This window comes from Gorilla gorilla, chromosome 14, assembly GCF_029281585.2.
Source record: "Gorilla gorilla gorilla isolate KB3781 chromosome 14, NHGRI_mGorGor1-v2.1_pri, whole genome shotgun sequence".
Taxonomy (NCBI): domain Eukaryota; kingdom Metazoa; phylum Chordata; class Mammalia; order Primates; family Hominidae; genus Gorilla; species Gorilla gorilla.
Genome location: NC_073238.2, coordinates 127,376,421 through 127,391,943, shown reverse-complemented (window position 1 = coordinate 127,391,943; position 15,523 = coordinate 127,376,421). Strand labels below are relative to the sequence as shown.

The window sequence follows — 15,523 nt, the reverse complement described above, 5'->3', positions numbered from 1 at the left end:
GAGCTCATCAAGGGGTTCCGTGGTGTCGTGACTCCAGGCAGACCTCACTCATCCTCAGATAACTACAGTTTCTTCACTGAGAGCATCTTAGTTGTTTGCTACTAGTGTGTAATTGGAATAATAGCAACACTAAAATAGGCCTGTCTTAACTGCTTTCTTATTCTGAAGGACAAACAAATCTTAAGAGTCTTCTGGTATATTTAAACTGGGTAACTCAGATAGTGGAAAGAGACTTAAACTCTGAATCAGAAGATCTCGCCTTTCTTGTCCTTGCTTAGTCTTCAGCTAGCGTTTTGCCTTCTCTCAGTCTGAGGTTGTTCCTCCCACTGGGGTTATTGTCTAGCTTAAGTATTATTGTGGGTTTAATGAAATGAAGAAGTATTCATATAAGTTTTAAAAATGGTTTTGTGCTTTGCAGATGTAAATCAGCACTGTAAGAAGCTCTGTTATGTGTATAGTCTCCACCTGTGATTTCTTCTCAACAGAAAGCTATGGAAATGCTTTCTTCCGCTATGTTACTGCTTAGAGTCAGGCGTCTTTATTGGTGACAATCTGGTTTTGTCCCCTAGACATCTCCAGCAATCTCCGTAGAGTTCACTCTATGGTGCATGATACTACTACTCAACTTTGGCGAGTTGTACAATTCACAAAGCTTATTTGCATGTGCTGTTTTGGTCTTAAGACTAATTTATGGAAACATCTTATGGGTATGGACGGGTGACTCAGCACTGCCTTGCCCTATTACCAGTGTGTTTTGGTGAGATTTACGGTTAGTTACAGTGTATTCAGGGATTTGGAAATCATGAAGACACACATGTAGGTGTCTGCTGTGAACCCAGCTGGCAGAATTGTTTTCATGTGTGTGGTCTTAGGGCTCTGGTCTCCTTTGTGGAATGTCCAGCTGTCTGTGCCTGCGGTCAGTCTGTTACTGATGCCACAGGCAGTGGTTGGCCCTGAGTCTGGATCTGTGTGCCTTCATTTCTCCTCTGTGGAAATACAAATTACGTATGCATGTGTGCTCTTCCGTGTTGTTCTTTACAGCTGCAGACCTATTCACAGACTTGGAAAATGCATTTCAGGGGAAGATTGATGCTGCTTATTTTGAGACCAGCAAATACCTGTTGGATGTTCTCAATAAAAAGTACAGCTTGCTGGACCACATGCAGGCAATGAGGCGGTACCTGCTTCTTGGTCAAGGAGACTTTATAAGGCACTTAATGGACTTGCTAAAGTAAGGCACTATTTTGATTTCTATAAATAAGTAATATATTTGACATGATAAGGAATCTTGTATTTAAAAGAATAAATTATATTAAAAGAAAATGAGTTGAATTCTTCGACCATACTTTTTAAAATAAAATCTGAAAAGAATGTAAAATTTTCAAAAGGTAAAGCCCCTTCATTTTTCTCTGGTTATCAGCAGAGCATCATTGTCATGTTCTGTGCTTTATTCATAAGAGAAACTGGCATTTCTTTCCAAAACTGTGGGGCTTACAGTCTTCGTGTACGAGGAGTTGGTCTAATCACAATTAACTTTAGCTTGAGTTTGAAATAAAGCTGAAAAATAAAATATATATTTTAAAGTTGAATTCTACTTTTATATTTGTAGTTAATGTTCACATAAAAATGAAACTATGACCTTTTCATTTTGCTCCCTGACATTTCTCATGGCATCTTCCCTTCCAGAGTTAAATGTATGTCCTTCTCCACAAGTTCTGGACCACAGCCTGCTGTGCTTCTAGGTCTAGAGACAGTGCAGACCCCGGCCCAGGCAGCGTGAGCCTGGGCATGAGCATCCCAGGGGCCCACAGCCTGGGCCTGGAGATTTTCACCTAAGTGTTTAGAAGAATGAAACTTCTTTTTTGGTGTTCCTTTTAGGACACTTAAAGTAAGATAAATGTTCCCTTTAAGACACAAAATAGTCACTTACCTTTAAACCCTGCCAGTGCTCCCCAAGCAATTGTTTTAGGCCTCAGGTCCTCAAGTTTCAGTGTATCACAGACTAGAAAGCTTGCTGCAGTAGCTTGTGGGCCCACTTCAGAGAATGAGATTCTCAGGTGTGGGGTAGAGGATTTGCATTTCCAGCCAGTTCCAGCTGCTGGTGATGCTGCATTTGTGGGGACTACACATTGAGAAGCACTGTTTGAGACATGCAGGCTCTTACATCCTACCTTCTAGCCAGAAGCCAGTCTCCCATGTGAAAACTCATGTGGCTTTTTGAGGCGTACATAGCCATAGCTGGCTTGCAACATGCTCATGCCTTAGTCATAGCTGATGCCTGCTAACACATTTGTAAGAAAAGAAGGTTCACTAGTACAGTAAATGCTGGTCGTGATGAGGTCAACACCTGTTTGAAGTATGAGTGGTGATGAGCTTTTAAAGGGGAAATGTTCTCTAATGCCATGGGGGCATGGGGTGTGTATGTGGGTCATTTGGTGCAGATGGAGATGAGGAGCCAAAGTGAGGTTTGGAGGACCCTGATGGTGTCATAGGTCACATCATAGAGCCGGCTGAATGCATTTGCCTTGTGCCCAATCTTAATGTTGAAAGTATCGCATGCTTGCTATAAAATGAAAAATTCATTTCTCCTCCATGTCGTATTTTAAGTTCCTAGTTTTTAGGTTTATTTGACGTTGTGTGTCTTTTTCACCTTGTCTCTGCCCTGTGTTTTGTAGAGCTTACACGTCTACCTGAGTTGATTAGTGGTGTTCCTAACTTGGTCACCCCCTGATTAGAGACGTGTTAGCTTCGTATTTATAAAAGCAGATATCAGTAACCCTCAAGAAATGCTTGCTGAAAGTGTAGTGTTTCTTGGCCCTTTAGAATCATGACATCCATGTACCTAATTGCTTTGATTTGACGGAGACCTCTCCTCTTCCCATTGGGTCTAAAAGGAAATTATATCAGCTCATGCTACTCATAGGCCAGTCTGAAGTTTGAAAACTTTGTTAACATGTATAGCACATTTAAGTACTTTCAATTTAAGCTGAATCAAAATCAGTTCTTTTTTTTTTTTTTGAGATGGAGTCTCGCTCTGTCTGTCACCCAGGCTGGAGTGCAGTGGTGCGATCTTGGCTCACTGCAACCTCTGCTTCCTGGGTTCAAGCGATTCTCCTGCCTCAGACTCCAAAGTAGCTGGGATTACAGGTGCCCGCCACCATGCTGGGCTAATTTTTGTATTTTTAGTAGAGATAGGATTTCACTATGTTGGCCAGGCTGGCCTCAAACTCCTGACCTCAGGTGATCCTCCCACCTTGGCCTCCCAAAGTGCTGGGATTACAAGCTTGAGCAAATGTTCCTGGCCAAAATCAGTATTTTTCAGATTTTAAAGAAATGTAACTCCACAATAATTAGTAAGCCCTGTTTGCAGTTAATGCTCTGAAGCTTTTGTTGCTGCATTATTGTATTGGTCCCATTTGTCTTTTGAGTTTTTATAATTTGAACTCTTACTTTTAATAGTTTATACGTTTTTTAAAGTTCATTAAGAATTGAAGTAACATTTTCTTTAATTTTTAAAAAATTTGTTAAGACCAGAACTTGTCCGTCCAGCTACGACTTTGTATCAGCATAACTTGACTGGAATTCTAGAAACCGCTGTCAGAGCCACCAATGCACAGTTTGACAGTCCTGAGATCCTGCGAAGGCTGGACGTGCGGCTGCTGGAGGTACTGCGGCTCTGCGTGTTGGGAACGCCGCCCCGGCACCGAGGACCCACTGGGCTGGGGTGTTCTAGCGAGTGTTTTCCATGTTGTTTCAGGCACAGCTAGCTGTTATCTTTCTGGAAACTGGGCAGCCTGAGTAGTAACTCCACTCTGTGGCTTGTTACTGCCTGGTCAGCACATCTGCTCCCTCTCCACCATCTGGGTTTCCGTTTGCCCATCTTGCAGCGGGGAGCCTTGCAGGGCTGCTAGGCTTAAGCTGGAGAAAACGCATGACACCCTTGCCCTGTGCTGGGCAGCATATCACAGATGCTTAGAAAATGGTGCTTTCTTCTCATAGTAAATCCAACAGGAGCACAAGACATGGTGTACGATGGTATTTATCAGAAAATGGATGTTTGTAGTTGCAGTTTGGTAGGACATGACTTTTCTTAAGGGTGTGGTTATTATGAACATAAACCCACTATTTACTTAGTTGTGATGGAAGATCATTAGCAGAACGGTTGGTTTTCTTAAAATATTGCAAGAGTCATCTTGGAATAAAAAGATTTGGAACATATTTAGAGGCAGTGGGTTTTCGTCATAAGCAAATGGTGATGAATTTTAAACACATAGTCACAATATTCATTCAGAAATACACCATGCATTGCCAGATGTTTGCAGAGCACCTACTGTGTGCTCATTATTGCCTAATTGGTGAGGTTGTAGAAGTTAACAAGAAGATGCACTCAGAACTGTTGAGCAGTTTTTAACAATTGGGCATTATTTTACTGCTTTTTCTTTGCGTTAACAAGTTCTTCAGCAAGAAGCTTAAGGTCTTGCAATTATGTGTTTGTTTCTGTTGTTAGGTCTCTCCCGGTGACACTGGATGGGATGTCTTCAGCCTCGATTATCATGTTGACGGACCAATTGCAACTGTAAGATTATCCTGCATCATTTTATAGTATTTACAACTATTAAGATTGTTAAAGATTTTGTTTGAAATTGGCTTTCTTCTCTGGGGACTTCAAGTGATCACTCGACATCTAAGATCTACTCATTGAATGAATACTTAAGCCAAAATTGTGTGTGTGTTTTAAATGATTATTAATGAGTACTGAAATGCTCTATTATTTTAAAAATTCTTAAAAAATCATTTGTTCTATCATAGGTTTCAGCAACTCCTTAATAAATGGACTGTTCATTTTCTTCCATTATTCTTATACTATGGCAACTAGTTTAGGATAATGTGAAAGGAACTATAAAGTGTATTTTAGGGGAATCATATTTTTACTACTTACATAAAATTTGGTATTTAGTATTCATTTAAACCGATGAGGAAGCAGCTGTACTTTGTTCATAGTGCTTTTACCTACATAACAGTTACCACGTTATAAAAGGCTGACCAGGAAAGCTGTCTTTTTACATGTCTGCAATTAAAATGCCTCTTTTTAGTGCTCATTTTTAAAGTATTCAGACTTGAATAAATTTCCTTGACCAAGATACCCTCTAAACTTACTTCAGTCATTTTTATATCTGAAATACTGAAGAAGAACATTGCATTTCTTTGAAGTATTGGGAAAAGTATTCTGTTGAGAAGGAATATAGTTGGGCTCTAAAATTTCTTCTTAGTGGTTCTGGTAGAGCCTGCTTCGTGCTGTTTTCCCGCCTCTCAGGGTGCATATCACGCTGCTGCAATAATTGCATCAGGGCACACTCACCCTCTTTCCTCTTGGGGGTAAGAAACCTGCCACTGGTAAGTGTGTCTCTCCTGTCTACAGTGAGATGGGAACTGCTGGTGCAATTTCCTTTTTACACATAAATTCCTGGTGTGTAACCTTTATTGATCAAAGCTACTATATTTTAAGTGTATAACTTCTCTTAAATTTAATTTCTCATCATATTCAAATTAGCTTTTTCTCTTTTGACTTATATCCTAAGCAATTTAAAATAGTTACAATGCAAAAAGCAGTGTGATATTTTAACAAATTATTTATTTAATTTATTTTTGACACAGAGTCTCACTCTGTCACCAAGGCTGGGAGTGCAGTGGTACAATCTTGGGTCACTGCAACCTTCACCTCTCAGATTCAAGCGATTCTCCTGCCTCACCCTCCCAAGTAGCTAGGATTACAGGCACAAGCCACCATGTCTGGCTAATTTTTGTATTTTTAGTAGAGATGGGGTTTCACCATATTGGCCAGGCTGGTCTCAAACTTCTGACCTCAGGTGATCCACCTGCCTCCCTCCCAAAGTGCTGGGATTATAGGCATGAGCCACCGTGCCCGGCCTTAACAAATTATTTAAATTAGCAACTTTCATATCTCCTGCCTTGTTAATTTGCATACATTACGTATTATTTTCATAGCATAAAAGATACCATAGTACAGATAATTGCATCGATTATTTCACAGAGTCTGAGTGCCTTGACAAATAGGTAAACTGAACATTGCCTAGATAAGAGATAATTAATTATTTCGTAGTATTACAGATCTCATTAAGAGTGTCAAAGTTGTCATGCCATGTACATAAACAATTGCTCATGCAATATTGTTAAATGTTTAGGTCTGTAAAGCTCTACTTTAGTAGAAGGACTCAAGGAAAAAAGTTTATATCATAGATTTATTTAAAAAAGGCAAATCTATCACTCGAGGCCAGGAGTTCGAGACCAGCCTGGCTAACATGGCAAAAACACACCTCTCCTAAAAAATATAAAAATTAGCTGGGCATGGTGGCACACACCTGTAATTATGGCTACTCAGGAGGCTGAGGCATGAGAATCCCTTCAACCCAGGAGGCGGAGGTTGCAGTGAGCTGAGTTCTCACCACTGCACTCCAGCCTGGGTGACGGAGTGAGACTCTTATCTCAAAACAAACAAACAAACAAACAAAAAACAAAAGTAAATGGGTGAAAATAACCTGAAGGATTCTTTTCAGACGGGAGATTGTTCTAGGCCTACCTTCCATGAGATTCACCACCCTTAGGAGCTACCGTTACAGAAGAAAGTGCATCCCTGCCTCACGGATCCCTCAGGCAGGTTGGGGGGAGTTGTAGTGAAGAGTCCATATTTTCAACTAGGTTTAGACTAGTCTAAAATGGATTGAAAATCCTAATAAACTGCAAGCTGTGTAACATTAGGCCTCTGTTTCCCCATCTGTACAACTGGCATAAAAATGTCTGCCTTCTGTTACTGTGACTTTGCTTAGCATGCTGCCTAGCATGTAAGTAATCAGTGTGGTTGTTATATTATGATAGTTTGCTAAAATGTACCTTTTTAAAAAAAAGATTGAGACCTGTACTGAGAGGATTCTTATGTGGGAATACTATCAACTCGTCTTCTGCTGTTATCCCAGGTGTTTACTCGAGAATGTATGAGCCACTACCTAAGAGTATTTAACTTCCTCTGGAGGGCGAAGCGGATGGAATACATCCTCACTGACATACGGAAGGGACACATGTGCAATGCAAAGCTCCTGAGAAACATGCCAGGTGAGCCCCCAGCACGGTCACGGGTCCCCACACACTCCCAGCAGCCTCCAGCCCCCACTGGGTGCGGTTTCCAGCAACTCCGCGGAAGTTAAGGTAGACTCACGGTGACAGCTATATATTTTTTTCAGATGGCGAACTTTCTTTTAAAATCACATTTATTTTTTATTCTAATGTTCATATATATACTTTTAAAAAATTGCCTATTTTTAAGGAAAACAGTTTAATAAATCACTGACTCATTTAAAATTCATACAGTGTTTTAACTAAATTGTTTTTGAGAATTTCTTTAATGTTTTGTTTTGTCCATAAACCAGAACATGGGAATATATTATTTAAAACAATCTAAAACTATAGTAAAAATTCTTAGGTATCAGATAGTCAAGATTATTTTAATGTTATAAACATTGAATGACTTAAATTACAAGTAATTTTGAAGTCTTTATATAAAATTGATTTGGTCAGAACCTTTGAGAAAGTATTTCAGTAGGTATGTCTCTAAAGAAGAACTAAATGGTATATGCCTTTAATTCTTTGGTGAAAAGTAATTGTTAAGAATAAAAAGAGAGCAGTTGTTTGGAGAAAGCAGTTCATGATCTCTGCTTCTTTACCAGCTCACAGGCTGGTCCCTGAGCAGCTACCAGAGATCCAGAATAGTGACCCCCGCCGAAGGCTGTGGGGCAGGGAGTTCCCTGTCTGAGCCAACACTGACATGTAGAATTGTCGGTTTTTATTGGGTGTTGATATTTGACTATAGTGGGAAGTGAATGGTAGGAATCCTCTGAATTAGCTGAGAGGGAAGCAAAGGGGAGATTTTCTTTTAAAGGCAGTGATGGCTGTGGGCAGGGTGCCCTTCTTATGAATGTGCTGCCACTGGATGGGAGGTGGGAGGAGGGCTGTGCTGAGAGGGCTGCATGCACGCCTGGGGCTCTGTGGGTCTCCTTTCTCCATGGTTTCACACCGTCCTTCTCGCCACTGTTGCGGATTCCCTTGCTCACAGTTGCTTTAACTGGATGTGTACTTGCCTGCACTTTTCCTTCCCCCTGTGTTCTTATGAATACCACCAGGTAGATCGGTTCCTGGCTGCCCCGTTCACGAGGCAGCATCTTTCTTGTAGTGGATTTAGACTAATTCAAGGCCAAACCGATGCTGTCATTGTCACACGTCAAAATAAGCCTCTGTGAAGGCTGAGCTCCATTATCAACTTGAAATATGGGCTGGTTGCGATATAGTTTTCTGATCTGATTATCAGTTTAGCAACATCTGTATCAATTTGCTCTTCTCTTATTGTATTGAATATCAATAATGAGTTTTGTTTTCTAGTTGGAGATAACTAATACATTTTTTGATCAGTTTTCTATGTATGGGAAAATGCATATTTTATTATTTATAAAATTTATTTATATCGCTAGGATCCTGCTTCACAGAGTTTGACTCCAGCTTCTTCTGCTGATCCTTCCCCCTCGCTATTGAAACTTTTTCTGAACCATTTTTAATAGCACGATATTACCTCATGTACATATGATTTCTTCATTTCTCTTTGGCTGGACATGTAGTTTTTTTCTCCAATTTTTTGCCAATATAAATAATGCCATGCATGTTTTTATAAATACAACTTTATATGCCTCTGAATATTTCTTGAGAATAGATAGAAGTGGAACTGCTTGCTTAACAGTTTGAATTTTAGTTTGACTTTTTACTTACTAAGTATTCGTATTTTAACTCTATTGATATTATCAGATCACTGTTTGGGAGATGTGTACCAATTTAGTTCATATCTCAGTAAGCCCAGATCGTATTGTTGATAGTTGTCTGTATCACTGTTTTTGTTAACATTGGCTATTAATTCAAATAAATTGTCAATTCATAGGTGAAAATGGAAGTTCATTTCAACTTTTATGCTTTTTAAATGTTATGCTTTTAAAATGATTGATGAGGGTGAACACTTTTTATTTTTAAGATGGGGTCCCCCTTTGTTGCCCAGGCTAGCCTCAAATTCCTGGGCTCAAGTGATCCTCCCACCTTGGCCTTCCAGAGTGCTGGGATTACAGGCATAAGCCACCATGCCTGGCCTCTTTTTTCTTTGTTTTGCTGTATTATGTAGTATTCCCTTTATCTACAGGGGATATATTCTAAGACCCTCCCCCCCACCCCATGGATGCCTGAAACCTCAGATAGTATCAAACCTTACGTATACTGCTTTTCCCCATATGTACGTACCTATGATAAAGTTTAACTTATAGGTTAGGCACAGTAAGTGATTAACAGCAATAACGAATGGCAAAATAGGATTATTTTAACATCATACTATTACAAACGTTATGTGGGTGTTATGTCTCTCTCAAAAGATCTCACCGTATTGTGCTCACCTTTTTTTATCGTGATCTGTTGACCTGATAACTGAGACAGCTACTGAGTGACTAACGGGGGGGTTGGATACGCCATGAATTTGCTGGACAAAGGGTTGATTAACTTCCTGGCTAGGTTGGAGCAGGATGGTGTGAGATTTCGTCACTACTCAGAACGGTGCTCAATTGAAAACTTATGAATTGTTTATTTCTGGGATTTTCCATGTGCTATTTCTGGACTGCCATTGACAGCAGGTGACAAACAGCATAAAGAGAAACTGTATGGGGGACTACCATATTTCCTTTTTCAGGAATTGTTTTACCTGCATTTCTGTTGGGGTGTCAGTGTTCTTACCTTTAATAAAGAAGTATTTTAAAGTAGTTCATGGCCAAGCAGCTTCATGAGCAGAAATCAACTAGCTGATTTTGCTAATCCAGCCCGTTAGAAATGTCCTGCTAATCATAAATCTGAAGCAGAGTACAGACAGACCCTGTAGAGAGCTCCCATCAACAGCTGCCATGGGGCCTTGTATGGGCGTGGTGTGCAGAGGACAGCTTAGTCTTACTTAAAGTATCAACAGTTATCACCCTAGTGTTTTAGCAATATTCATCAAAGTAGTAACTTGCTTCATGGTGTGCAGTAAGTAGTTACATGTGAAAGTGCTTTGCTGGGGGCAAGAGTTTTTGATCATGATCTACCAAGAAGATGCCACCCATTCCTCATGTAAGATGATCTGCTTTTCATGCCTTTACCAATCCTGGATGGTAGCAGCTTTTTATGTATTTGCCCGTCAGCTGGACAAAACACAGCGGCTAATACTGAAATGGTTTGTTAGATTCAATTAATCTAGAAAATATTTCTACTACTGGAAACTAAATTCATGTTTCAGATAACATTTCACAAAATGAAATAGACCAATACAGGTAACTGAGCCTGTATTCTTTCTCAGCCTTTGTGTGGGGTGGGGAGGGAACGAATGGAGGCTTTTTCTTTCTCCCTCAGGTTCCCTCCCTTTCCCCTTTCAAAACAGTGGCATTGAAATAATTTGCTTTTGGTCTTTATTAGAAATAAAATCGATCTCTTATGTTCTTGAGGGAAAACAAGGATGCGTTCGTCTTTCATGAAGAATCAAGATGAAATTTACGTAGTCAGGTTCTAATAGAAGTCTGATTCAGAAATAACACTTTCTTAGTTTTCCTCCGGTTTTTAAGACATTAACTTACTCGTCTGAGACAAAAATTAATGTTTAGACAGTTTTTAGAGGGCTCTTAAGAGAATGTTAATTCTCTGAAATGGTCCCTGAAGTTCTCAGGGAACAGTGGTTAGTGGAGATTTACATTTACCTTTTTTTTGAGATGGAGTCTCACTCCGTCACCCAGGCTGGAGTGCAATGGTGCGATTTTGGCTCACTGCAACCTCCACTTCCCAGATTCAAGCTACTCTCCTGCCTCATCCTCATGAGTAGCTGGAATTACAGGTGCCTGCCACAACACCTGGCTAATTTTTTGTAGTTTTAGTAGAGATGGGGTTTCACCATGTTGGCCAGGCTGGTCTCAAGCTCCTGGCCTAAGGTGATCTGCCCACCTTGGCCTCCCCCAGTGCTGGGATTACAGGCGTGAGCCACTGTGCCTGGGCCTTTTTTTTTTTTTTTTTTTTTTTTTTGAGACAGAGTCTTGCTCTGTCGCCCAGGCTGGAGTACAGTGGTGTGATCTCAGCTCACTGCAACCTCCGCCTCCCAGGATCAAGTGATTCTCATTCCTCAGTCTCCTGAGTAGCTGGGATTACAGGCATGTACACCATGCCCAGCTAATTTTTTGTGTTAATATTTGTAGCAGAGATGGGGTTTTCACTATGTTGGCCAGGCTGGCCTCGAACTCCTGGCCTCAAGTGATCTGCCCGCCTTGGCCTCCCAAAGTATTGGGGTTATGGGCGTGAGCTACTGTGCTCAGCCACTGTTTAAGATAATGGAACTCCACTAGCTTAAAATGAAATGTAAATAATACTACATTTTAAAATTAGAGCTTGTACACTAGACACTCAATTATTTCTTGTCTAAAATGTAATGATAATAAGTTACAGGTTTTCCTTTATCTTTTCTAATCCCACTGAATGAAATGTGCTTTCGAGAGAACGAGTGTCTGAGTAAGTGCTTCCTTGTGTAGGTATTGAAGAGCAGTGTCTGGCCATGGAAATAGCTTGGTGGGGCCACATCTAAACCAGCAGGTCCCTTATAATTAGAAAGCTTTCAAGTAGAAGGCACTTTGGAGATACCACAGTCAAACCTCCCTAGTGTATAGTGGAGAGCAGCCTGAGACCCAGAATCTGAAAAGGTTGGATTGGCCCAAATTTGGTTTTGGCCCAATATATCAAAAAATAAGGTAAATGAAGGTTTAATAGCTGATACTACATTTTTTTTTTTGGTTTTCCTTTTAACCATATTGTATCACTTCTAAGATACACATTGTTTTCATGTTCTCAATGTGTCTTAAAGTCTGTGGAGCTGCAGGCTCCTGTGACCTGCAGCTGCGTAAACCTGGCCCCAGCTCCTCTTGGTTCCTGGAGCTGGGCTCTGTGCTCCGGCAGCACAGCCTTTAGTACCGGCCCAGCTGCGGTTCATTGCCTTCAAAAAGATTACACCCTGGCTCCACCCTGGCTCTATTTTGAAATGAAAAGTTGCTGTGTTTGCAGAAAGGTGTAGAAATAGCAGTGGAGCATAAATTTGAAATCCATGAAGCACATAATTATTATTGAGAGAAGAACCAAAATGCCACTTTTCCATGTAAAGCAGCACCACAGATTTTATCTTACCAGGAAAGGCAGGTGCCCGCGGGCCAGCAGTGCCCTGTGAGGGGCCCATCTGAGCGGTGGGTTCAGAGGGTGTTTCCCGCACAGGACTGTGGTCAGGGTGTCTGTCAGTGTGACTGGCAACTGTTTTACTTTCTTGATGATTCATATAATAACGATTCATCTTACAGATGACAGTGTCTTAGACTCAGTGAATGATAAAGGATGAGTTGAAGTTTTTCTCTTTAAAAATTTCTTTGTGTATCTATCTGTGTTTTTGTATCCTGTGTTTTGTATCCTTAATGTGTCTCAACCGTCCAGCCCTGCAGGAGGTGTGCTTGCTGTATTCATTGTATGTTTCACTCATCATTCATATTTTTCACTAAGGATCCAAAAGATCCTTAACAAAAGTCTTTTGGATCCTTAGTGAAACATACAAATACAGATATAAAAAGTTCTCTGTGCCTGGCTCCAATTGATGGAAACTTTAAGCTGAGCCGTTGGTGCTAGAGCTACATTGCCCGGGGGAGTCCCCACCCCATCACCTGTCTCTGAGGCTGTGTGGCCTCAGCTGATTTCTTGATCTTCTGCCTCAGTTTCCTCATCTGGGGGATGAGGTGGCGCTGGCACTTACTTCCTAGTGTTGCAGGATTAAGTCTGAGTGAAAGTACTTGGAACAGCACCTGCCTGTGGTGAGTGCCCCCAAGTTCACTGTTGCCGTGATTACTTGCCTGGGAGAGCAGGAATGCCGATGATGTAAGGATGAGATCCTTAAAGGTGGTTAGAGACTTTGAAAACAATCCTAGGTCTTAACAAATGTCATCTGGATCCTTAGTCTTGAGAAAAATAGATCAGATGGGTACTTTGATAAGGTCACTTTTAAATACAGTAGCATCACCATAAATATGGGTTGAGGAGGTGATTTTGAAATTGTGAACAAATTGTTTTAACGTCTTTTCTAAAAAAAAAAAAAAATATCATGTTTAGCAGTACTCGATGCTATCTATAGGGGCATCTCCGCATGTGAGGGGGTTCTGGCGGAAGGTGCCTGAACAAGTCCTTAAGAGCCGGTGTTTGAGTCAAACTTGAAGTTCTTTCGACAGCCTTTAGGGGTCAGTGGAGAATTACAGAAGAGCCTGGCGCTTAGCTGCTGCCCAAGCGGGAGGAGATAGTGGCCGCCCAGTTTTGTGTATCGGCCGTCCAGTGTGGCGTTGGCCCTGCAGGAGATGTGCATCCTGTATTCATTGGACCTTATTGCCAATGTTGCTTTGCTTTTGGGATTCTTATAATTATATAGTTACTTGTGGGTCAGCCATAAAAACACTTTTAAAACATGTGCCTAAAATATATTTTCAGAGTGCTGGGTAAAGAGATCCTAGGCATGTTGGCAGGTGTAAATGGAATATTTTAGGAACTAAAGGACTAATTGTGCCTTGTGAATTGAGTTCATAGTCATTACAGCCTTAGAGTAGTTAGAAGTTCAGAAATACTATTGCCTGTAGTGTTTAATTTCTCATTTGGGAAAGAAAAATAATTGTGATATTGTAGGGATTTCAGACTTCTGTCATGTGGATGGTTTTATGAGGTTTCTTTTCAGTAGCAGCGTCCTCAGCAGCAACCATATGTCTCTCACTGTCAAGGGGCTTTGTCGCAAAAGAAGACCATTGAAGATGCTGTCCTCCGTACTCATTGTAGACACAATAAGAGATGATTTTTCTAGAAGGAAAACTGTATTCGCTGGTAGTACTTTAAGACTGTAAAAGGAAAGAACACCTATATTCACATTGTTGCTAAATTGACCTTGCTTATAGAAACCTTTTGAAAGGTGTGAGTTTGAGTACTCAAGATCTGGAGGAATGCAGACTGCCTGCTCTGACGTCCAGTGTCCACATCACGCATTCTTTCAGGAAATCATCATTGAGGGCCCACTTAGTGCTCCCTGTTGCTGGTTCCCAGTGACAAGGTGACAAACCAGCTCCCTGTGGCCAAGCAGCTCATGGCCTATTAGGGCAGAACAGATGTTTACACAGGATCTTACAGTCAATCGATAACGGGAAAATCCAAGTGGCATGGGAATGTTTAAATGAGGCATCTGACAGACGTGGGTGATTCCAGAAGGCTCCAGAGGTGATGGTGTCCAGGCTGGCCCCTGACAGGTGAGGATGAGCTGTTCGGGTCAGTGGGGAGGAGAGCAGCATGTTCAGCTAAGCTGTGGAGGGGGACTGTGCTGCAACATGGGGCTGGAGAGCCCAGCCACGAGCACGTCCTGAAGGTCTGGATTCAGGTAGTTGAGAATAATGAACCTGGGGCGCGACCGTGGTGGTTAGCAGGGCAGCCAGTTGTAATAATCCGTGTGCGGTGACGTTAGCCTTTATGGTTACAGCAGCCGTGGGGCTGGAGGGAAGGGAATGGATTTGAGGGAGACTTGGGCTGTGGCGCCAGCAGGAGCAGGTGATGCGTGTATGGAGGCCAGGAGGTTGTTGGAGTCTCAGTGGCACCTGGGTCTCTGACTTGAGGACCTGGTGGGTGGTGGCATCTTTTACCACCCAGGGAGCACTGGAGGAAGAGCTTCTTTGGGGGGGATAGTGATTCCATTCAAATATGCTAATTTGAGTATTTTTTAGGATACCTTGTGAGGCCATTAATCAGACTGATCTTAAACTTAAGATAGATCTAGACTAGAGGTAAAGATTTTAGGTGTCATCAGCCTGGATGATACTTGAAGTTGTGGAGTGGAATGTGGAAGGGACATCAGTGAGTGGGAACTGCAGTCTCACAGGGTGCCGTGGCTAGGAGGAAGATGGGGTTGGGGTGGGGGCTGTAGACCTGTCTGTTGTGGTGCACGATACCTTTTCAACTAACAGACCCCTTCTGAGCTGCCATATGGCATCTGAAAATTTAAAGATATACTACAGAAGAGTTGGGCAAAATCAAAGTCAAAACTTCTAACGAAGTTAGACGCTTTGTTTGTTGGAAGGCTGTTTAAGATGCCGATATGGAGAAGGAAGTGGAGGCTGAAAATCACAGAGGAGGAATAGATGGATTCAGAGTGAGGGGGTACGGGTTGGCCTTTTAAGTGTGTGCTAGGAGGGAGAGGCGGGCTTGGAGTGACTAGGGGGCACGAGGGATACAGGCAGAGCCAAAGCCAAGACAGCGAAGCAATGCAAACCTGGTGGGGCCAGGGCTGCGGGATGCTGAGGCTGGGAGTGAGGGAGAGAAGGGGAAGGCCCCAGGCAGCACTGGGATGGGCTGGAGTGGGATGTCA

At 41.8% G+C, this 15,523-nt stretch overlaps 1 protein-coding gene across 6 annotated transcripts in view; it reads left to right on the top strand.

Annotated features, from left to right (window-relative positions):
• TUBGCP3 (tubulin gamma complex component 3) overlaps positions 1 to 15,523 on the top strand; it is a 105,119-nt gene that overhangs the window by 65,326 nt on the left and 24,270 nt on the right. For all 6 annotated transcript variants that reach the window (XM_031007164.3, XM_063697576.1, XM_063697575.1 and 3 more), the window contains 4 exons: positions 1,042 to 1,231; positions 3,530 to 3,665; positions 4,508 to 4,576; positions 6,993 to 7,128. In XM_031007164.3, coding sequence (XP_030863024.2) covers positions 1,042 to 1,231; positions 3,530 to 3,665; positions 4,508 to 4,576; positions 6,993 to 7,128 — 531 coding nt within the window. The remainder of the gene's footprint in view (positions 1 to 1,041; positions 1,232 to 3,529; positions 3,666 to 4,507; positions 4,577 to 6,992; positions 7,129 to 15,523) is intronic.